This window comes from Protobothrops mucrosquamatus, unplaced genomic scaffold (genome assembly GCF_001527695.2).
Source record: "Protobothrops mucrosquamatus isolate PMUCROS unplaced genomic scaffold, P.Mucros_1.0 scaffold357, whole genome shotgun sequence".
Taxonomy (NCBI): Eukaryota; Metazoa; Chordata; class Lepidosauria; order Squamata; family Viperidae; genus Protobothrops; species Protobothrops mucrosquamatus.
Genome location: NW_015386692.1, coordinates 637455 through 661556, shown reverse-complemented (window position 1 = coordinate 661556; position 24102 = coordinate 637455). Strand labels below are relative to the sequence as shown.

At 39.4% G+C, this 24102-nt stretch overlaps 2 protein-coding genes across 4 annotated transcripts in view; both read left to right on the top strand.

Annotated features, from left to right (window-relative positions):
• Window positions 1-2069, top strand: part of GTF3C6 (general transcription factor IIIC subunit 6) — an 8128-nt gene extending 6059 nt beyond the window's left edge. Inside the window, exons 4-6 of one of the 2 annotated variants that reach the window (XM_015815644.1) lie at window positions 82-126; window positions 214-324; window positions 1406-2069. In XM_015815644.1, the coding sequence (XP_015671130.1) occupies window positions 82-126; window positions 214-324; window positions 1406-1707 (458 nt within the window). In that variant the 3' untranslated portion in view covers window positions 1708-2069. Of the gene's footprint in view, window positions 1-81; window positions 127-210; window positions 325-1405 lie in introns of both variants that reach the window. The other variant, XM_015815643.1, reaches the window with a different exon arrangement.
• A 581-nt stretch (window positions 2070-2650) lies between these two features.
• RPF2 (ribosome production factor 2 homolog) lies at window positions 2651-21821 on the top strand. Of its 2 annotated transcripts, none has more exons than XM_015815637.1 (10): window positions 2651-2706; window positions 5237-5369; window positions 6819-6856; window positions 8900-8939; window positions 11573-11654; window positions 12237-12313; window positions 14181-14280; window positions 14678-14780; window positions 17848-17992; window positions 21564-21821. In XM_015815637.1, exons 1-10 carry the CDS (start codon window positions 2684-2686, stop codon window positions 21738-21740), a joined length of 918 nt encoding a protein of 305 aa, XP_015671123.1. In that variant the 5' UTR covers window positions 2651-2683; the 3' UTR covers window positions 21741-21821. The 2 variants fall into 2 exon arrangements, with proteins under 2 accessions (XP_015671123.1, XP_015671124.1); XM_015815638.1 differs by lacking the exon at window positions 2651-2706 and adding an exon at window positions 4243-4254.
• The last annotated feature ends 2281 nt before the right edge of the window (window positions 21822-24102 follow it).

The following is a 24102-nucleotide window of genomic DNA, read 5'->3' as shown; positions in this document are numbered from 1 at the left end:
TCTTTCATAGAATTGAGTAAATATTACTCTTTAAAATAAGTTTATATTTTCTCTCAGCAATTTGTTTACTCTCATCCTCAGATACTCTTGGAACATGTGTAGTGTTTGAGGAAAACCATGAACATGGTAAGCAGTATTTTGTATATTAGTTTTTCAGAATCTCAAAAGTTTTTTAAAAAATAAATGACATTTTGCTTTTTTTCCTGATAGTAGATGTGGAAGGCAACCAAAAATTGCAACTAAAATATAAATGCCACACAATGAAGAAACTAAACATGACGAGGACACTTCTGATTGAGAAAAAGGAAGGGGAAGAAAACATAGGTGATTTTCAAGTTCTAGAAATTATCCTCTTTTTCTAAAACTTTATTTTTTGTTTCCTCAGTCTAAAAAACACTTTAGGTATATCCACCTGATCCCTTAATATTATATATTTCTTTTTTGCTCTTTTTTACTTTAATTGGGTTCACAGACAGTTTAAATGAGGTTTACTGAATAAATATTATATTGCAGAATACATTGTTATAAACCATAGCAACATAACAATATTGCTTGTGTAACATTGTAAGCCAAAGTTAAATTACTGTTTTGTAAAACAGTCGCAGACTGCTCTACATTGCTGTTTTCCTGGCTTGTAAATGCTTTTTTTGCACCACTTTGACATCAGATTACTTTAATTGAGCTTTTATAAAATTGTAGCTCAGCAGCTCTCTTTCTGTTATCCTAATGAGATCTTAACCAGTTGTTCATAATATTCTGAACTGTAAATATTTATAAATTAGTTACTAAAATGTCCAGGATTGTTTATGTTCCCACCTCTTTAACTGATAGAATCAAATATAGAGTTAGTGTATGTTCTGTTTAATGTCAGAATAATAATCTTGCCAGTCTGGGAAGGGCAAGAATCCCATCTACCTTCATTTATCCATTTTAACATTACTTGTCAGATTTATTGCAGATTAACCCAAATCTGCCATTACTGGAGTTCAAATCACTATTACCCAATCATAAGAGGGACTTGGCATTGAAGATGAATGAGATACAAATATTTCCATTTCATGTTGTTTTTCACTTAGATTTAGAATCCTTAAATTTGGAAGTGGTGTTTTTTTCAAGTTTTGTTGTAGTAGCTCATGCAATATTTATTTTTGTAATGCAGTATTATCTCAACATGAATCTTTTTAATCACAAGCAGCAGCCAAGTAATCTTTGATTTTTGCTATGCAGCATTCTCAATCTGTGCGTCATTTACCATGTGGTATCATTTCTGGGAAACCAGAAAAGAGATGATAAGGAGAGCAAGATATGAATAAGGGATGAAACCGAATCTTCAATAAAATAGCATTTGTTTATTTATTTTCTTCTTACTCCTTCCTATCTCTTTTCTCTCTTTTTAATTTGGCAGGAGGTGGCATAGAATGGCTAGATCTTAGGGACAAAGACTTCTCATACAGCAGACCAAACACGATTTGCAATTTCTTGCATGAAAAAGATGACGAAACAGCTGAATCCCAGGATAAGCTGGCAGAAGAGTCTGAGGAAGAAGCCAGTGACAAAGGAAATGCAGATTGTAATTTGGAACCTGGGATTCCACTTGACATTGCAAAAGATGATGCTGAACCTCATTTGGATACTCCAGATCCCATCATAGAGAATCCTTCCATAGAGAACAGTCAGAACATTGCTTCAGAAGAGCCTCTACTTTGATATAAGCTGTTTGAGCAACAATCAATGTATAGGATAAATTGACTGATACCTGATTTGTACATATTATCAGAAAGACTCTGAATTCGTATGCAAATTATTCTGTAAAAGTTTTGTTAGGATCACCTTTCTTTTGTGATATTGATCTCATACATTTCCCAAGTTCTCTGTATGTCTATCAAAGGAAGTGGAAAGTGGAGAGGCTTCTGTTGAACTTGAAAATCCTTGTTTTGATTACAGATTCCTTTCTCTTGCCTTCTCCAAGTTACTTCTTTTGCTTGCTATCTTGTCTAGTGAAGAATTCTGGAGAACTCAAGCTTGTTTCCTATTTTGTGATTTTGATACAATAAAAGATGCAACTGTAATAAGGACTTGGCTTTTTCCTTTTGACCAATATAGCTGCCTTTGCTTTTTATAATGTAAAATCATTTATCATAATTTACAAATTATGGTAAAAAAAATCTATGTATTTTCAAGCAATAACCTCCTTGCGCATGTGCACAAACAAGCACAATGAACCGTTAACTCCTTCTAGAAACTTAAGTGGAACACCATGAATTGCCCAAATAAAATGTGAACTAAAAGCAGGAGATAACGCAGTACAAAGCATGAATTCCTTGGGCTGTAATTTGTTGCTTCTAATGCAGTGTTTCTCAACCTTGACAATTTTAAGGCATGTGGACTTCAACTCCCAGAATTCCACAGCCAGCAATGCTGGCTGTGAAATTCTGGGAGTTGAAGTCCACATGCCTTAAAATTGTCAAGGTTGAGAAACACTGTTCTAATGTAAGATTAAAATTGTGTATGCGGTGTACTGAATATAACACCTTCAAGAACCACCGCTTCTTAAGGCGCTTCATTTTCTATCTCTATGTTCAAACCACGGCGGATATGGTGTCACAACGTGGTTTATAACTCTTTCCGGTGTCTCTGTGTGTCTGGTCCACGTGGGTGCAGTTCACTAGCCTCTACCGCGAAGATGGAGGCTTTAGATCGCGTGGTGTAAGTACCGGGTTTTCAGCACTGGACTCTGTTTTGAGTCCTTTTTCCTTTTGGGGTTATTAAATGAAAGCATTTCTGGGCTCGTAGGGGGGGAAAAAGTATTTTTGTACTTTTAAAGTGGTATGCGCAGCCTTTTATCAAGTAGATGCGGAAAAAAAGAAAGAACCGGTTTTAGGCTTGCGGTTATCACGGCAGGAGATTTCACGGGGCACCCCGAACTCATGCCGCTTATCTTCAGTTGGTAGAAATCTGCTTGTGGCATGCCTGAATATATCAATCTAAATCAGTGTTTCTCAACCTTGACAATTTTAAGGCATGTGGACTTCAACTCCCAGAATTCCACAGCCAGCAATGCTGGCTGTGGAATTCTGGGAGTTGAAGTCCACATGCCTTAAAATTGTCAAGGTTGAGAAACACTGATCTAAATTAAACGTCCAGTCGATCGGTTTTTTCCGACCTGGTCTGGGTCTACAACTCTGCCGGTGTTCACTAATACGCTTTGCGGGAGCATCACTCTGTCTTGAAACGGGTAAAAAAAAATAAACCATTGCACTATTTAAGAGGAAACAGTAAAATTCTTGGTGGGATGCAGCTAAACTGCAGTTTTTGTTAAGGAACGTTTCTGAATTCTAAAACTTTCGTGTTAAGGTTTTGTGTATTTTCTCTGAGACGTTGCAGTTACAGTTCAAATGAGGTGAAATGAACGAATGTTTATTTGGTAGGTGGTACTACCATGTATGCCTCTCCATGTTTGGGGGTATGTGCCAATTGTACACCAGACAGATATGAAATACAGTCGTTATAATCTGACAGTTGTTTGTAAGTGCCTTTTTCCCCTGCTTTGTTTCACACCCTCTGGGTCTCTGATGTTTTGGTTCCGTGCCGGTGTTTGGATGATTACAAGTTTGGCTTTTATTTTATTCATTGGTGTATCAAATAAAGTTAATAATATTTTTGGAGAGAGTGGTAGTAGTTCTGATGGAGAATTATTTTTTCAACTTGCAAAAAAAAAAAATCCTGAAGAAGATGATGTATAGTTGTACTGGTTTACTGAGTAAAATGAGGTGAGGAATGAAGAGATGAGATGGGTACATAGTACCTATGGCAAGAGGTCATGCTTCAACAAACCAAGTTAAGATATGCTGTTTTTCATCGTTGCAGTATGAATATGGAGTATCTTAGTTAGAGAGAAGAAAAACATTGGTCAGTTAGGAAGGGGAGATTCCAGGAATAATATTGCAACTTAGTTTTAATTTTTCAAGCACTTCTTAGGTTGTCTCTTCCAGAAACATAAAAAAAATGTATGTTGCTTTAAAATAGAAAACAAGAATTACATTATTTGCATGCATGGAAAGAATGTGAACAAGCCTTCCAGTCTTTTCTTTCTTTCCCTATGCAGAAATAGGGCATGAGAGGAGGAATACAAATATTCAACTTTATTTTGCCCAATTCTTGAGTTGGCATTTGTGTGCATTGGAGAGTGTAATTTCAGATAAATTCTGTCCAATTGGTAAACAAGATAGCCACACAGTCAATAAATAACCCAAGGTTGGTACTTGGCTTATTTACGGTTTTAAATGTAATTTTGAGTTTGCACGTAACAAGCTTGCAAGCAAACAAAATAAACCTGAGTTCCTTTTGGAAGGGTTTCTACATATATGTGGCATGCTGGCTCCCACATGGTTCACCTTTCTGCTCTATATCTTATGGCAAGTTTTTCTCATTACATATGAATACAACATTTTCAGACACTGATTCCACTGTAACCAATTTGAAACAGATAAACATTAGGTGACATACCAATTGCACATTCACATTCTGATTTCCCGTAGGTTATGTTTGGTGACTTCTGAAGTCATCAATCCTTTAAAAACCAGTCATTTACTAGGGAAAAAAACCTCATATGAACTAGGATTGCCAGCAGAGTTTCCTAAAAAATTTGGGGCTCAAATAATCCCAGATTTTATAGAGAAGAACAGATAACAAAAAAACTTAATGCATCAGTTTTAAACTAAATTATTTTTACCTATTTTTAACTTACCTTTTAGAGTGCCACACTCTAAACCCAGATTCTGTACAGAAAACCTTAGATAACAAAAAACACAAAACAGTTTTCAACTATTTTTACCCATTTAATACATACTGTAAATACAACTGATAAAAATAAATAAATTTTAAAATAAAAACCTAGACATCCAGACTGGGATCAAAAACCCAGCCTTGGCAACCTGGTGTGAATCAGGCTATTCTTTTAGACTTGTGGATGCCTCTCTTCAGTGGGTCATGCTGAGAGGTAGTTTTTCTAAGATGCATTGGACATCTTTTCCCCTTTTCATCCATAGATTCAGTTTGCATCAATAATGTTCTGCTGGTGGTTATATCATTTTTGTATTTTTTATGAATTGTCATGTTGCCATTTTATGATGGGCAGCATTTAGAAGTGCTAAACAAAATAACAGCATTACAGGTCTTGATTAAATATTTTGTGAAACTTAATTTGTTATTTGTTTGTTTGTTTTTTTCATGGCAGAAAACCTAAAACAAAGAGAGCCAAGAGATTTCTTGAAAAAAGAGAGCCTAAACTGACAGAAAACACCAAAAATGCAATGCTCATAAAAGGAGGAAATGCAAGTTTAACAGTGACAGAAGTACTCAAAAATATTGTAAGTATGTTTAGAAATTTCTGTAAAAGTAATGGCACGTCTGTGGGATTGGATCCAGAAAATATATACTGTAAATCAGTGGTTCTCAACCTTTTCTTCACCATGGACTCCCTTTGAATATCTTTTGTGACCACAGACCACGGCCCCAGACCCCCAAGACTTAACTCAAGATTTAAATCGTAACATTTCTTCAAGCCTTCGCAGACCCCCAGGGATCTGCAGACCACAGATTGAGAACCATTGCTGTAAATAATTCTTCTGGAGAACAATTATTTATAGCATTATTCCCAGCTTTATTATCAGTTGCCAATTATTACCATTATAACTAGTTATTACCAGAATCTGGAGCACAATGAATTAGGAATTCAGTGGTTAAAATCTCAGCATTTGATTTTTAGTTCTTTGTGCTCCAGTTTTTTGTCTTATTTTCCTTGAAAGACAACAAGGTAAATATGTCCTCTAGCACAGAGGTCCCCAACCTTTTGAGCACCAGGGACTGGTTCCATGGAGTGAGGTTTTTCTGTGGACCGGAGGGGGCGTGGTTTCATGTACTGCCTGCATCCTGTGGATGGGGCTTTGCTTGTTTACGCGGCCCGGTTTCTGACATGCCGCGGTCTAGTGCCGGTCCACGGACCAGGGGTTGGGGACCCCTGCTATAGCAGTCTATTAGTTTATGGAATTTGTGGGAATGGTAACTTTTGTTACTGATACTGGAATTGCGTTGACTAGAAGCCCAAATCTAGAGTGCATGGAGCCATTACATGTGTTACAGAGGAGACCTGCATTTTCTCAGTATTGTCTCTTCATTCTCCTTACTCTGCCTTCCTAAAGGTATCTGTATTCACTTAACTTATTTCTATTTCTTGAGGGCTCCCATTATAAGGAGATCCTAGTGTTAGAGCTGGAGGAAGAAAAGTAGGTAAGGGAAAAGGAAAATACAGTTTTAAAACATTCCAGAGGAGGATGCCTTCCATGAAGCTGAGAGGTCATTTTTTTACTCTGTCAGAAAAACTCCCCAACTTGGCAAGGGTGGGATGAAAGTGACTTCCAACAGCAAAGTGTCACCTATTTAATAAAATCCTCAGGATATGAGAAGGGGACAACAGCGAAGGGTACCAGATGCTAACATAATGTTGCTGTTCCCTCACCTGTGGGAAAAGGTAATTGATCTGATTCAGATGAAACTTTTGTAGTGAGATGACAGTATTTGTGCGTCAGTGTTGCTATAGGAGCCAGCAAGGGATTAGCAGTGCTATTTGGTAGACCCATTGCTGGAAACCTGTTAGTGAGCTTAAAGCCTGGTGAAGTCCCTCAGGCACTCATTAATCTAGGGTTTATTTGTTCTAAGTTGACCTAAACAAATATATTTCCTTTCTATTTAAAACATTTATTTGAAGAATGTTTCATTGTTAAATGCTACTTCTAAACTAAAATGTTTTTTTCTTATAGTATGCCCTGAAAAAGCCCTTTGCTGTCCTATATAAAAAGTGAGTGGTATATTGCTGGTGTATTTTTCTCTGGTATTCAAATGTGATACAGATCTATGTGGCATTTGGTGTGTGTGTGTGTGTGTGTGTGTGTGTGTGTGTGTACACATATACATTGTGTGTGTGTGTGTGTATATATATATATACACACACACACACATATACACACATATTATTATTATTATTAATAGTAATAATAATTTGGAAGGAACCTTGGAGGTCATCGAGTCCAACCCCCTGCTCAGGCAGGAAACCCTACACCATTTCGGACAAATGGCTGTCCAATCTCTTCTTAAAAACTTCCAGTGTTGGAGCGCACACACACAGAAACAGATAGATAGATAGATAGATAGATAGATAGATAGATAGATAGATAGATAGATAGATAGATAGATAGATAGATAGATGATAGATAGATAGATGACACACACACATATGCATCGTAATAGAATTATGCAAAGCAGTTGAAAAAGGTGTTTTGAAGTTGTTAAAAAAAAGCCTTGTCTCTTGCTTTGTTCCAAATGAAGAAACAGCCAGGAACAGTTTCCAAAGCTTGGGAGAAGGTCCAGCTACTTTAACGATTTAAAAAGAAGTATAAAACATGCTTGTTAAATTCTTTGCATAGTTGAATATATATATACATGTATGCACTCTCACACACACATACATATACACACAGAGAGATACATGCATATACGCATGTACGTATTATACATAAATGCACCCTAGTTTGTCAACCTCTCCCCAAAACTGGGTTTGGTTTATTTGCAGATGGGCTTATCTGCGAGTGAAATGCAGTAATACTTTTTAAAGTATGGTATCCTTATATTACAGATAAGCCAACACTTGAATTTCCAATCAAAATACCATGAAAAACGTACCGCCCACAGATAAATCAATTATACACATGAAAATGTTAGGGATTGCCTTATCCGCAGGAGACATACCTTTCATGATATTTTGGTTTAACATTTGAGGGTCAGCTTATCGGCAGATGGGCTTATCTGCAAGTTGTACATGGTAGTTGAGGGATGTTTATGTTTAATGCAAAAAAATATCTATAAAATGCTGCATAATAGAAAGTGTACGTAACCAGGCAAAATCATTTGATGTGTAACAGCCTTATCTAATCTAATGCTTTTTACATATATACAGTTATAATTTTTATTGGTTCTGCTGACTGAAAAGGTTGGGAGTTACCATCTAATCCAGGGGTAGGCAGCCTTGGCTCTTTTATGACTCGTGGACTTCAACTCCCAGAATTCCTGAGCCAGCATGGCTGGCTCAGGAATTCTGGGAGTTAAAGTCCATGAGTCATAAAAGAGCCAAGGTTGCCTACCCCTGATCTAATCCATCTGGATGGTATGTGCATGGGCCTTCTGTTCACAGCACAAGTACATTTCAAAAGAATTGTATTAGTAACTAGCTGTACCCGGCCACGCGTTGCTGTGGCTCAGTCTGGTTAAATGGAAAAGAAGGTATATAAAAAACGTGCGTATTCGAATGCAACGTTTTGTCAAAATTTCAAAGCAATCGGTGAAGAACTTTCGGAGATTTAAGATTTTGAACAAACGAACATTTACATTTTTATTTATATAGATGAGTGGTAGCTTGGTATTGGAAACAGTGATAGAAAGAGAGCTCCTATGTTTGGAAGAGATATATCAGAAGCAGGAGACAAATTCTTTGCTGATAAAGTGCCCAAGAACATTTAATTAGTTGCTCTATGAATTGGTAAGGTAGTCCTGATGACCAGCCTCAAAAACAAATGGCATTGCAGTTCTCGGGTATTTTACTTATAACAGTATTTTACTTTAGATCAGTTTGCACATCATGCTAAACTGTGCTTGTGTTCAGACAGCACCCATTGGCTTCTGCTAGTGGGTGCTATCTGCTAATTAGAAAGCTATAGGAGGAAGCATCCATGATTTGCTTAGCATATAATATGAATTAAACATGGTATTTTTTGGGGGGCGGTGTTACTAGTTTTCAGGTAGGTTAAAGCAGGTGTTTATGAGTTTTTAAAAAATCTGTGTGTTTCAGAAAGAATATTACAAGGCCCTTTGAAGACCAGTCCTCTCTGGTGAGTATTAAGTTTAGGCTTGTGTATGTGAGATAGCAAAATAGATCCAAACACTTTCTGGAATCATGTGAAATTTAATTTGGCTACAAAACATCCAGTCTGTATTGGCTATCCCCAACATTGTGCTGAACTAGCTCTCTCATGTCTGATGTCACTAAGAGAGTTTAGAATAGAATAGAGCTGGAAGGGACCTTGGAGGTCTTCTAGTCCAGCTCCTGCTCAAGCAGGAGGACCTATACCATCTCAGGCAAGTGACTGTCTAGCCTCTTCTTAAAAATCTCCAGTGATGGAGTGCCCACGATTTCTGGAGGCAAGCTGTTCCACTGGTTAATTGTCCTCACTGTCAGGAAGTTTGGACTACAACTCTTCCTTTGTAGGAGAAATAATTGAAATTGGGTTCAAAGCATCCTGGGAGAGGAACTGAAGAAGGCTAGTTACAATACTGGAAACAAACAGCTTTGAGACAGAGCTATATGTGCCACTGCCCATTGCATATTTTCTTCTGCCATGATGAGGAGTTTGAACATTTTGTTTTTGTTTTAAGTTATGATCAACTTGTCATCTGAATCCAAAGCAGTTCTAAATACTAAATGTAACTTGTTTCAAACATGCCAGGATTAATCGCAATCTGACAAATGTTAGGTGAATTAAATTACTGTTTGTCTATGTACTACTAAAACTCTTGTTCCCATAACTTTTAATTGGGCAAAATTGGTGTACCACAGGGCAACATTTTTTGAACCAATGTATCTCAGATGGGCTAACTTAGACAATTTGTCCAAAATCTAGGATCCGTGCCTCCCATTGAATTGAAACGGTAAAATTTTATAAAACATGACATAAAAATTATCACCAAACAGTTTATAACACAATAAAATGTCACAAAACATTTACTGTGGTCAACTCCTGATGTTTGCTACACAGTTCAACATGGACTATTTTCAAAGCAGATATATCTGAATATCTCCCTGAATGTTGAAGTCCAGTGAAGGAAGTACATCAGAAGCCCTTCCATTGTTTTTCTTATATGTCTGTCTCTATTCGGTCCTATGGGAAGCTGGCAGGAATTAATTGGAGATTTGGAGGAATCTTATGAGAAAATGCCTCTGGAATGATGAGCCAGTGGGTCACAATATATCTAGCTTAAGCTGAAAATGATTTCTAGATTTCCCAAGTTCTTTCTCAGTCATACTGTAAGGGTTAGCTTGACATAGCTTGAATTGGGCCATGGAAACAAGTAAAATAAATGTTGCTTTAGTTATTGTCTAAGTTCTCTAGTAATACTTTTTTTTGCCTCTAGATGGATCTGTCGGAGAAGAGATAGCTAATAATCCTTCTGATAACTGTTATTATATTTTTATCCAGCTTTTTAAAATATTTATATTTTGTCAACTCAAGAGAACAAATTACCCATATTTCTGCCTCCTATTTTCCCCACAAAAACATTTTCTAAGGCTTAAGAACGGTTTCCAGGCCTTATAGAAACACACCATAGCTTGAGAAAGCAGCATATGTTTTGATTATAAGCTAAAAAATGAGAATATTATTTTTACATATTTTTTCTTCTGGGTTACATTATGGGTGTGGAACAGTTATGAATAAAAAGGAACAATAATCCTATTGCTTTGGTTTATAACTTGCCCTGAGGTCAGCATATTCTCTTGTAAAGAAGTTGAGAGAAGTTTGTTCTCAGTTTGAAGCTGCCATTATGTTAACCCAGAAGGAACTGGAATTTGAAAGAGCTCTGTCAGTCTATGGAGAAAAAATGCAGTATTCAGTGCTTTATACATAATATATTGTGATAACAATTTCTGTTCAGTTACTCTTTCTGAATTTCTGAAAAAGGATAATTGCAAAATCTTTGCCGATTTTGATCCAGAGTATTCATTCCATAGATTACTGATAAAAGAGAATATTTGTAGCTCAAACTTGGAATAGTGGAGTCACTGGTGGTCTCTGAGCTTGGTTATTTTCTTGCAGACATTTTATTGCTGTACTAGGTAACATCAGTGTGCTTTATAGTCACTGTTCATTTAGTGACTGGTTAGCAACCATTTGCAAATAAAACTGTAATAAACAATAGTAAAAAAAAAATCATTTTCCAACCAATGACCAACCTTTGCAGGCCACACAACAGGAGCTTTCAGTGTGAAACTGATCTAGGGTCTGGTCACTTTAGGCAACAGATGATTCTTACCAACTAATTAAGGTCACAGAGCCAAGCATGTTAACTTGATGTTAGGGAAAAGCAGCTCAGGAAAAGATAACTTGTTTAGGCAACCTCTCCACCCTGCAACGGGACAAAAAAAAAAAAAAGGAGGAGAAACAGGTCGGGCACAGAATACTGTATGAGAACATTATCTGAATGAGACCGCAGCAACTGGTGTTATTTGCTGTGTCTCTATCCCATGTTTGCTTAACAACCATGTCATTTAATGGCCAAGTTGTTGAATCAGAATGTGATTGCTAAACAAGGAGAAGGTGGAATTGGGAATTGTAAGCCAATGGAGTCTTCTCTTTTGGCAAGATTTACAGCGGTATAACAGCTGCTCAGTCCAATTATGCCTTGAAAGCTGGTTTTGTGTTCTGCGGGGCATTTCAATGTATTTAAACCTCTGTGCTCTTATTATTAGGAATTTTTTTCCAAGAAGTCTGATTGTTCTTTGTTCCTGTTTGGATCTCACAGTAAGAAGAGGCCTAATAATCTGATCGTAGGTAACGTGTCTGGATTTTATTTATATAATTATTGTCAGTTGGAGAAAGTAGATCAAGAGCCCCTCGGTGTGAAAACAAGTCTGTTCTTGCCTTGAGCCAAATAGATGGAATTTAAAGAAAGGCTCAGTGGGGGAATTGTGGTCAAGGCCAGCTGATACAAACTCATCTCTTTCAGGGTTAATAATCAATGCAGATAGGTTTTGATACATTTGCTTGGCTAACTTTGTCTGAAATCAAAGTTTCTCTATCATGGAACAAAAGCCATAATGTTTGTTTGATTACTCAGTGCAAACTACGCCAGTGTGGTTTGCTTGTAGTGTAACTCACTATGTTGTTGAGTGAGTTTCAGTAAAAGATAGGGCTGGACTTGCTTTGTTGTCAGGTTTTCTAATACTTTCTAATGCTTTAAGGAAAAACATGGAAGCTATGTTTTCACAGGTATCATAAAGATGCATGAAGAATTTGTGAGAAACTTACTATATGTGTAAACCATGTACCATAAAAAGGCATTTATTTCTAAAGTGGAAATGTATTGCATCGACAAAGGACAACTTTTAATTATCTTTCACTCTTTTTTGGTAGGTCGTATATATGACTATCATGTTCTGGATATGATTGAACTGGGCATTGAGAAGTTTGTTGCCCTCAGAGATATTAAGGTGACATATTCCAAAATATCACCAGTTCCCTTACTGCAGTGGTTCTCAACCTGTGGGTTGGGACCCCATTTGGGGTCGATCGACCATTTCACGGGGGTCGCCAAGCAAGGCTGTCCACCTTTTTTTTTGTCCACCATTTTTTTTGTCCACCATTTTTTCCCCCTTTTCCGGTGGGTGCCTTACCTCCCTTGGGCTGGGCCAGTTGGTGGTCGGCCTGCTCCGTCTCTGCCGCTTGCCAGCTACGCCTCGGCCGGCGCAGGGGGCGGAACCATGCATGCGTGGTGCTCCCGGGCAGGGAAAGTCCTTGACTTACGACCGGTTGGGTAGTCCTCGACTTACGACCGGTTTAGTCCTCGACTTACGACCGGTTTAGTCCTCGACTTACGACCGGTTTAGTCCTCGACTTACGACCGGTTGGGGTCGCGGCATTAAAAAGGTTGAGAACCACTGCCCTTACTGACTTAATTTGTTGGGGGTGTATCTCTTTTCTCTCTGATTTCTGCTTCTAAATTGCTGTTTGATCAGTCTTTTAATGCATTAATAAAGGAGAATATTTGTAGCTCAAGGTTGACATGAGTGGTCCTTGGTGCTCTCTGAACTTGCTTGTTTTCTTGCAGACTTTCCTTGCTGGCACTGAGGATGTCTGCAAGAAAACAAGCAAGCTCAGAGAGCACCAATGACCTCTTTTAATGTATTTTGATCATACTTACTTATTTGTGCCTTTGAGTCAGCCTTGATAACTGCCTGGATTAGTCTCTACAGTTTTCTTGACAAGATTTTGGAAGTGGTTTGACATTGGCTCCTTCCTAGAGCTGAGAGAGCATGATTGGCCTAAAGTCACCCAGCTGACTTCATGCCTAAAGCAGAACTGGAACTCACTGTCTCCCAGTTTCTAACCTGATGCCTTAACCACTATACCAGATAGCTCTGTTTAATTTAATTTTCTACTAAACACTTTTTTGTGTTAACACTTTTAATCTGATACAGAAAAATCAGGGATACTACTTGAAACTCAAGTTGACTATAATCTGTGAAAGAGTATATCTTTATCCAGGAAGCTTTTTCCATGGCTTGTTCTCAATATTGTACTTCAATGGAATCTGTTTTTGAAACTTGGTGATGGGTATCAGTGAAGAAGCTGTAGTTTGCTACAGTCCAGGTGGCTTGAAACTGTGTACTCAAGTCCATCCAGCTGTGATGGGTTACTGCTTTTGATTGACACCATCAGCTGCTCTACTTGTTCCAAGAATTCCGGGATATTTAAGCTGTTACTTTTGGCTGACATTCGCAGGGCAGTGTTTACCAGTGGTGCTGTCACCTTATTTAAATAAAAACGTAAAAGATCAGCAGCTTAAGTCTGCCTATATTGAAATTTATTTTTTAACCATATAGAAGCACTTACTTTTGTTTTAGACCAGTGTTTCTCAACCTTGACAATTTTAAGGCATGTGGACTTCAACTCCCAGAATTCCACAGCCAGTGTGGTGTCTTAGAAGAAACATTCTTCTAATACTATGCCAACCATTTCAGTTTTTAAGAGCACATCAAACAATAGTTAACTTTTAAAGTACCTAATTTGTTGGGTTACTGGTTTAATTGCCTTTTTTAATTTAACTATGTTGCTCACTAAATACGTTGGGTTGTACTTCCCACAGTCCTCAGTTAGTACAGATGACAGCTGGGGGTGTATTCCCAACGTATCCAAAAAAAGGAACATCAGAGCTGCCAGTTAACATTGGCAAGGTCTACCCAGCAGTCTGTTCCTCTTGTGAGTGACCTGGTGATAGGTCTTCTGGGACACTTTTTCTCCTTCTCTTGGTCCTCTGCCAACCATTTTTGTTCTTTAATCTTTTAATTTTTATAATAGAACAGCAAGTGTCCAGAGGGAACAAAGCCCATGCTGATATTTGCAGGAGATGCTTTTGACCTTGATGAAGAACATAGAAGGTTAAAAAGCCTTCTGATTGGTAAGCCATTTGAGTTAACCTGATGGTGTCATACAGCCCTGTTACTTAAACTTTTTGCTTTTAAAAATGATAAAGGACCCCCCCAAAGAGCTCCTTTTTTTTTGTATGAGGTATTTTATTTATTTATATTTACCATATGAAAAATTTTATTGAATCACGTAAAAATAATAATATTAAATCTAGTTGATATTAACATAAAATATTTTTCATGAAAAAACTATTTTAAAATTAATAAAAATTATAATGAGAAGAGTTACATTGTTAAATGTTTTGCAAATATCTTTAATATCTGGCAAATAATTTTGATTTTTGCGAACCCCGGAGAGGGTCTTAAGGGATCCCCGGCATCCTTGGATCACCTTTTAAGGAATGGCTCTTGCTCTTTTTTGCCCTTTAGATTTTTTCAGAGGTCCTGTTGTACCCAGCGTTCGTCTGGCCGGCTTAGAACATGTTCTGCATTTCACAGCAGTGGATGAAAAGGTCTATATGAGAAGTTACAAGTAAGTCTGTGTGGTGGTTGGATACGTGCCACAACGTGCAATCATACGCTGACTAGGACTGGAGATGGGGTGCATCTGTAGAGGAGTGTAGGAGAGGCATTTTAGGTGGGAAAAGGTCTAATTTCATCCTTTCAGGCTGGCTTCCCATGGTATTATCCCACAGATTATCAGGTATTGCATTGTGTGGTACACCTGCTGTCTGTATGAAATGGCTAAAGACCACTAAAATCCTCATCTACTTAGAAGAAACATAATGTTACAGGTATATTAATTGTACTTACAGATTTTATTTTCAAGCTAAACATGTTGATAAAAACTATGGATTCTCAGCACTAACAAAGTGTTATGTACATATGAAACACGTATGCCCACAAGCAAATTCTTTCCCCCCAAATCATGATTTCCCCAGAAAATGCTCACGAAAGTACCCTTCTTTCAACCAGGAGGTACACTATTATTTCTACAATATTCCTTGAGGTTCAAGCTATCCAGTTGTGATTGGTTTTATTAGTATTGCTCTTCCACTGTGTTAATATTTATTAGCCTTTACTGTGCTAACACAGAGCTTAATATCGCCTACTTTGCAGTAAAATCCCACTGTATTCTACCCTTGAAGGTTTTTCTAGATTTAATTACCTATTTTGGATTGTTATAGGCTTAACTGTTAGCTTCATATTGCTATCTTCAGAAAATTCGGTGTCTGGGATAGAGTGATTGTTGAATACTGATATTTCTACTTTGCTGTTCTATTTCTGAAAAAAAAAATAGACACAAGACCTATTTACAAACTGTTGATCTCAAATTTCGTCTGCTTTGCTATGATATCAGTTCAGGTTTATTATGACCCACATACATATGTCTTAGTTTCTTAATACATTTTAAATATCAGGGCCACTTGTCTTCTGTGAATATAAAACACATTACTACATAAGTACTGAGACAAATTCTCAGAATTTTTCATACAACATGGCCATATCTGGAATATCCCAAACTATGAGAATTCTTTTTGAATCCTGTATAGAATCCAATCATAAACATTAAGTTTCGTGTGGTTATGCAACTGTCCAAAGTCTGAGGCATAAAGTTTTACTCTCTCTTGTAAGATAATAGAAGGAGGTTGGAACATAAGATCAGAGTATATGTTTACCAATCTGTATAATCTCCCAGTAATATCAGACCTATTATATCATGCTTGGTTGACTAACTATCTCAGTGGAGAGAATAATGAGAAAAGAACAAATCAGATATACATATCAGTCTGAAGATTTGGAAACTGCTGCCCCTCGTAGGCTGCACGCTATGGGGAAATTACAACTGTTGAAAATGTTTAAATGCTTTAATTAATTTCATGAATGTCCTCAAAATTAATTGTAGTTGTCAATCTACTAAGTGTTAATAAGCAGGAATATAATTCAGATGCAATAAGAACAGGGTATCTGACAAGGTTATAAAAGGAATTTGTGACGAAAGACAATACAGAGAATACATTGTTTACCTTGTATGACCTGGTGCCTCTCTTTTCAAACTTAGTCATGTCTGATATTTATTAATACAGCTTTGGTAGAATGTGGCACTAGATACATGTTTTTAAACAACTGGTATGAGCAGGGGCACTTGGGACTGATGAAGCAAGAAGTATATTAATAATTAATATTAATTAATGTATGTTAAAAGTATATTAATTGCAACTAGCTGCTGTTAGGCTGCAGTTGATTGTTGTTTTGTGTGTAATTTCAACAAGGATAGATGGAGAAGAAGTTACTCAGATATCCTGCAACTAATCCATTCCTCTTATGAGACGATTCGGGCTACTATTTTGGAAACTAGATTGCACCAAGTCCTTAGTTTTGAAATTAAATACGGATCAAAAATAAACTGATGAACAACTGAATGTCATACCTCTCTATTGCTGTAATAGTAGATGGGGAGAGTATGCTCAAAATAAAGAGACAGAACTGAATGATACCAATGGTAAAATGGGTGTACGATGGTGAGGACAGTATCCAGCTGTCTTCTAGACACAGCAGAATGATGCTGAAGTTTTCTTTTTTTCTAACCAGCCTTGAGATTTGGAGGCATACAGAAGGAGAAGGAAGAAAGAAAATCTTGTATGGGTTGCAGTGCCAATATAGTCTAGAAATTTGCTTGTCCATCATTGGTTGTAATGTTGTTTTCCAAATGTAGACTCTAAAATCCAATTACCCAGTCAGATGTTTCAACCAAAAACCCGGCAATTCGTCTTTATCCGATGCTGACCAAGTTTGGATCTTCCTTGCCCTTTTCTCCCTGATGTCTGCTGTTCTCCCCTTTTTTTCTTTCTCTATCTTCTTTATCCAAGCTGCATTCTTGTTATATTTCTGTTATTTTTTTTCCTGCAATATACAACTTCAATTTCCATTTTATAACCTCTTTAATAATACTTTTCGGCACTATTTGATCTCATGAAGTTGTTCCCTTTAAAAGTTACTTGTATAGCCAAAAAAGACATTATAAATTTTATCCTCAAAATACTTTCCTGCAAAGTAAGCCAAAGTATGCTATCTCTATGGTAAATGAAGCAGTATTTTCTATCTCACGAAAGTATATGGTCATTATTCCTCATAATGTTTCTCCAGAAAGAATATACGGAGAAAGGACTGCTAATTTTCCTTTGGGAGGCAAAATGTATGGAATATTGTGGGGTGCTCCTTTCTGCTTAGTCCTGATCCCAGAATCTTTTATTCAGTACTTGATTTTAGTAAGTCCATTGATACCATTAATATAAACTTGATATAGCTTTGCAAGTTGGCATGAGGTATTGATATGAACTGCATAGGAGTGGTTTGTTCTTCGTGCTGAACTGTCTAGAGCAGTGTTTCTCAACCTTGACAATTTTAAGGCATGTGGACTTCAACTCCCAGAATTCCACAGCCAGCAATGCTGGCTGTGGAATTCTGGGAGTTGAAGTCCACATGCCTTAAAATTGTCAAGGTTGAGAAACACTGGTCTAGAGGAAGTTTGCTACAAGGATTCAGAATGTCAGATGAACTAATCAGTAAGGTTTTTTTTCCCTTGTCTCATTTTCAAGGGTGTTATTGAAAAAGTCTGGTTGTAAAATTCCAAGGATTGAACTTGAAGATATGGGACCTTCATTAGATTTGGTGATAAGGAGAACACATTTGGCATCAGACGATCTTTATAAGCTATCACTAAAGCAACCTAAAGCTCTCAAGGTAAGTAGAAAAATCTTTATACGTTTAGGCCAGGAAAATCTGCCCAAGTGCAGAACTGAAAGCGATACATAATTGAAAAGATTTTTCTGTTTGTGGAACAGAGCAACTTAACTACCCACGTTTCCCCAAAAATAAGCCCGGGTCTTATATTTATTTTTGGTCCAAAAGACCCATTAGGGTTTATTTTTGGAGGGTGTCTTATTTTTTTCTCCACAAGGCCCAGCCCGGCTGGCGCCCCACCCCATCCCTCAGGCGACTCAGGTTTCCCTCAGTGGGGGAGGAAGGCTTTGGAAACTGCCTTTTCATTTACATTCATCATCAATATTGTAATCCATCCCTTTATTTTTTTAAAAAAAAATGATTTGTATTTACCACAACTAGCCTCCTTGATCGCCAGTGGAAAGGCGCGGCGTGAATTCTGCGCATGAGCTGCGGAAATACAGAAACTCGCACCCTCAAAGCTCATGCTGCTTCCTCGGTCAGGGTGCACCACTGCTTTACGTGAGCGTTCAACTTCGTGGCTCAGCTAAATTCTTCAGCTGCGGCAGGCCGCAGTTCCCATCAGCTTCAGGAAGCCTGGGCAATGGAAACCTTAGGCCAGGCTCCTCGCAGCTGAAGCAATCCGGCTCGCCCGGGGTCAGGTTGGCCGTCGCCGGAGGCATGGCCCATCCCCATCCTTCAGCTCTGCCGCACATGCGGGACAAGCCTCCCGCGACAGCCAACCTGACCCTGGGTGAGCCGGATTGCTTACAAGGAGAGGCTGCGCATTGCAGGAAGACGACTGCAAAGGCGCACACAGCTCCCGGAGGCTCCAAGCGCTGTTTTTGGCACCATGTCTGTGTGCGCATCTGCTTCGCTGTTTTAGGCAATGCTTCGGATCAGCTGCAGTGCGCCATGGAGAGGAGGCTGAGGTTTGGAGGATGGTCTATTCCCATTTGTAGCATGGCTGCTGTCCAATCGCTGCACCGCCTCTCGGGAGGGCAGTATCAGCTGCCAATGCAGTGGCTGGGAAGGCGGAAGGCAATTCCGCCCACCAGATCAGCCTGGCGGGGATGGGGTGGGAAACCGAGCGATGCCAAAAACAGCGCTTGGAGCCTCCAGGAGCTGCAGGGATCCGCGACAGCCAACCTGACCCTGGGCGAGCCAGATTGCTTCAGCTGCGAGGAGCCTGGCCTAAGGTTTCCATTGCCCAGGCTTCCTAAGCTGATGGGAACTGCGGCCTGCTGGAGCTGAAGAATTTAGCTGAGCCACGAAGTTGAACGCTCACATCCCGACCGAGGAACTAGCATGAGCTTTGAGGGTGCAAGTGTCTGTATTTCCGCGTCTCATGCGCAGAATTCACACCGCGCCTTTCCACTGGCGATCAAGGAGGCTAGTCGTGGTAAATACAAATCATTTTTTTGAAAAATAAAGGGATGGATTACAATATTCATGATGATGAATGTAAATGAAAAGGCAGTTTCCAAAGCCTTCCTCCCCCACTGAGGGAAACTTGAGTCGGCTCCCAGAGTGAGATGTCTCGGGACGCCCAGCTTTCTTTCCTGTCCTTCTGCAGAGGAAGAGAAAACCAGCAAAGCCCGTGGGGCAGTGCAGACCGCCTCCGGAGGCTGCTTCGGGGTGAGGGTGAAAGAGAGAAGCTGCTGGTTGAGGCCCCGACCATTCCCCACCTCCGCCTGCCCTCTGGATTCCCCAATCCAGGGCAGGGATAGAAAGGAGGCAGCCTCTGATTGCCTGGCACTCTTAACGTTCAGGCCACCTCGCAGCGGTGGCACCGGCAGCAGGCAAGACGGGGGGGGGGAGGCACGTGCTCCAGCCTGCCAAAAAACCCTACAAAGGGATGGAGTGGGCGGGGTCTTAAGTAGGGCTTATTTTTGGGGTAGGGCTTATATTAGACCCAACCCCCAAAATCAAGCTAGGTCTTGTTTTCTGGGAAGCTTGTTTTTCGGAGAAACATGGCATAATTCTTTACAGTTATATTTACTTAATTAAATCCACTAATATGTGCTATCCCATTTTTCTTAATGTACTTTAAGGATTATTTTGGATTACAAATGAAATCTGTTAAATATTACCGTATCCCAATATGGGACTTTGGGAATGATTGCTGCTTGCTTATTTGTAATCACCATTTATTTTATTGAGGGAGGGATATCCTTGTATGTATGCCTTCAAGCCGGTCTTGATTCCTGGCAACTGCCTGGACTAGTCCCTGCAGTTTTCTTGGCAAGATTTTGGAAGTAGTTTGCCACTTGCTGCCTTCTTAGATTGAAAGAGAATGACTTTGTGCCTAAAGCAGGACTAGAACTCACGCTCTTCCAGTTTCCCGCCTGCTATCTTAACCACTACACAGATTGGCTCTCCTATGGATGTGTTTAGGTCAGGGCTTTTCAACCAGTGGTACGGGTACCACCTGTGGTACATTGGCACCTTGCAGGTGGTACGCAACCATCCTAGAAAAGTGGTAGCGGGGGAGGGGAATGAGCTGAACCGGTGGCAGCACCGCACAAGCCTGAGCGAGAGATGGCTGGAGCTGCAGGGCTGTCAGGGCTCAGTGGAAGCACCAGGGTCAGTGCCAGGCTCCAGCTGGAGCTCGGCGCTGATCCTGGCGCTTCTGCTGAGCCCAGAAGAAGCGCCGATCAGCTGGAATGTTGCAGCATCTCCAGGGTCTTGTGATTTACATTCAGATACTTGGCAACTGATTCATATTTATGACGGTCACAGTGTCCCAGGGTCATGTGAAATGACCAAAACCTGCTGCAACCACCCAGCAGACGGGGGGGGGGAATAAAACCAAACACCCTCCCACCCCACCCCCGCTGCCAATCCCCAACAGAAATGCTCACAACAATGGAAACCTCGGACAGGAGGAAGAGCGCCACCGGGCGGGCAGGCAGGTGTCTTGCTCGGCTGTGGCTTGGGGGGGGCTTTTTTCAGTGCCATTGTAACTTCGAACAATCATTAAGTGAACTGTTGTAAGTCGAGGACTACCTGTACTTTATCACTTTTTTCCTTTGGGGGGGGGGTCATCAGGTTTTTGACACCTTGCTAGGCGACTGGTGGTACTCGGATGTTGCCATATCCTAAAGGTGGTACAATGGGTACAAAGGTGGTTGCCATATCCTAAAGGTGGTACAAAAGGTTGAAAAGCCCTGGTTTAGGTCACATCATAAAGAGCTAACCTGATATGACAGGGTTAGTTTAATTTTGTAATCCTTAAATCATTGTTTTTAGACTTTTTGCAAATTAAACTAGTTTCCTCTAACTTGAGTGCCTCCCTCATATGTGGATCAACCTACATGGCTCTTGATGAAAATTCTTGGAACATTGGAAGTCAATAGAGTTACGAAGCATTGAATTGAACTTGATCCTCAGATGAGGCTTCAATATAATTCTCCAGATGACATTTGTTTTGTTTCTCCTAAATTAATTCAAATTAGATGAAATAATGAATTAACTAATTAGATTTTAAGTTGTAATGGAAGGACATTTTCCAGTGGTTATTGGACAAAGGATTGCATTTTGAAGAAGTGTCATTCTAGATCAGAAACTGGGCATTGTCTTGTATTTCTAGCCAAAGAAGAAGAAGAATGTCTCTCATGATGTCTTTGGGACAAAATATGGGCGGATTCACATGCAGAAACAGGACCTGGATAAACTACAGACTAGAAAAATGAAAGGTTTAAAGAAAAGACGGTCTGAAAAGAAAACTGAAGGTGGAGGGGATCCAAAGAAAGTAAAGTTGGAATGAGAAGTTTAGACTGGAATGAGCATTTGAATTTGGGTCCTATCAGTGAAATGCCATATAAACCTAAATCTTACTTCAAGTAAATTTTACTATTTTGCCTTTTTTGAAGATGTTTTTAAACAGTGGAGGATCTTAATAATTTTTTTTAGTCAAGTTTACCTGATCTTTGATATAAATATGTCTATAATGGCTTCTGGCCATTATAGGTACTTGCCCTTGCCATAATCTTTTCCCAATCTTGATCATAAATTATTTAGAATATAAAATACATCGCTTGTTTGTTTTTTCAGGAGTTTGGAGCGGATTTACTCAAAGTTATATGGAGATAAAGGCTTGTATAGAAATGAAGAATAATTTGCAGAATGTTTTGATCCTATGTCCTTTCAATTTGTTGTTGGTTGATTGCTCTGAGTTAAGTCTGTATTCTTATTTATCATTGTTGCTGTTTACCAATCTGGGTTGTTATCTCTCCATATATGTCTGGATTTCAAGTGCCAGAATTCTGAGCAATAGCCGGGCTGGCTGGAAATTTTCAGAGTTAATCCAAAGTTTGGGGAAAACTGGTTTATGTAATATATTTGTTTTGTAAATGATAAACTCCAGAGTCCTATCGTTATATCAAGAACTCATTTCTTTTGACTAAGAACAAAATGAAAAGGAATCACGTTAGAAGCAGGTTTTTAAAGAACTGAAAAATGTGAAGGCACATAGAGTTATAAGGTTAGGAGCAGCAGGTGACTTTTCCCCCTTTAGGTTAATATTTTTGGATTATAGTATGTATTCTTCTTTTAGGGAAAAGCAACAAATCAGCTGCAGGCATTGCAAAATAAAAAAAGCAAACAATGTACATGCCTATAAACAAACTTATCCATCATGCTATGAAATACCTATGCCCAATTAATATACAGCTAGAAAACCAAAAAAATCCTTGCTTGGTAAGATTTATTTGAGCAGAGTCCAATTTGTTAGCAACATAGCTCATCAGCTTCTGTATTCATTTACCTATTTTCTACATACGGTATCCAACTCACACAATCTAGAGACTCTTCAGCCTATATAGAGTATAAAAAATATCAAGCAAAGCATCCACAGCTTACCAACTCTAAAGAGTAAAACAATACCACCCAAATAGAAAATTGCAAACAATGAAAATAGAAAATGAAGGTGGCATGACAAGATCAAGAGAAGGTTCTCCACAATAACTCTGTCCTTAGAAACCTCCAAAATATCAGCAGGGAGGAGGCTGTTCCATAGTGCTAACCCTGACCCAGAAAAGCAGTGCCTCCCAGATCTCCCAAAATTGTGGGATCATTTATGGTTTTTCTTTATTTGATCTAATTGGTCATAGGACAGTGGTGGCGAACCTATGGCAGTGGTAGCGAACCTATGGCACGCGTGCCAGAGGTGGCACTCAGAGCCCTCTCTGTTGGCACACGAGCCACTGCCGCCAGCAGCAGGTGCATCAGGCCACCACTGCCGCCCGGAGCAGGAGCCCTGCCCAGCACAAAGGAGGCGAAGCGGCCGACTAGCAAGCTCAAGTAGAGGTGGTAGAGCAGAGGTCGCCAACCATTGTTGATTGGTGGACTGGAAGAAAAGGGAGGGGGAAGCATTATGCATGCATGCGTGCACGGGGCCACGAGCACGCACGTGCTGCGTGATACTCACTAGCCCTGCCCCGTTCTTGCATGGTGCGGCGCCTTGTATCTGCACCCCACGGCACGGCCGTTTTTGCGCCTTGCAGCACGGTAGCCTATTTTTGCACCCCCGGTTTTTGCGTGCCAGAGGCAGCACTCAGAGGCACCTCCCTGCCCCTCCATGAGGGCACCACAATGCTGATGCGGCCCTGGCACTTTGCGATAAATAAGTGGGTTTTGGGTTGCGGTTTGGGCACTCGGTCTCTAAAAGGTTTGCCATCACTGACATAGGGTGAAACTTTGTTTCTTATGGAAGTCTTCTTTTCAAAGCGTTTTCAGATTTGATGCCGATAATCTCGGAAACTGTTAGAAAAACATTTCAATATCCTGTCCATTTGCAACAGACTTTAACTTAGGAGCAAATTCTATTTTATGACCTCCACAGCCACTTCTGATTAAAAATCAGTGGCATGATCTTTTGCCGTGTTGAGATGGAACATCTAACTTCTGTGTAAATTTTTTATTTTTTTATTTTTTTATTATTTTCAAGTATAACAAAATATAAACATAAACTTGACGCATATAAATACAAAACATCAATACACAAAAGAAAAGATACTTTACGGGTGATCCCGGCTGCCCCCTCTCTGCTTCCCCCTCTTTCTCGTACCAGAACCTTCCTCCCTCTAGACTCTCAACCACTCCACCTTCCTCCTTCCACTCCCTACTTC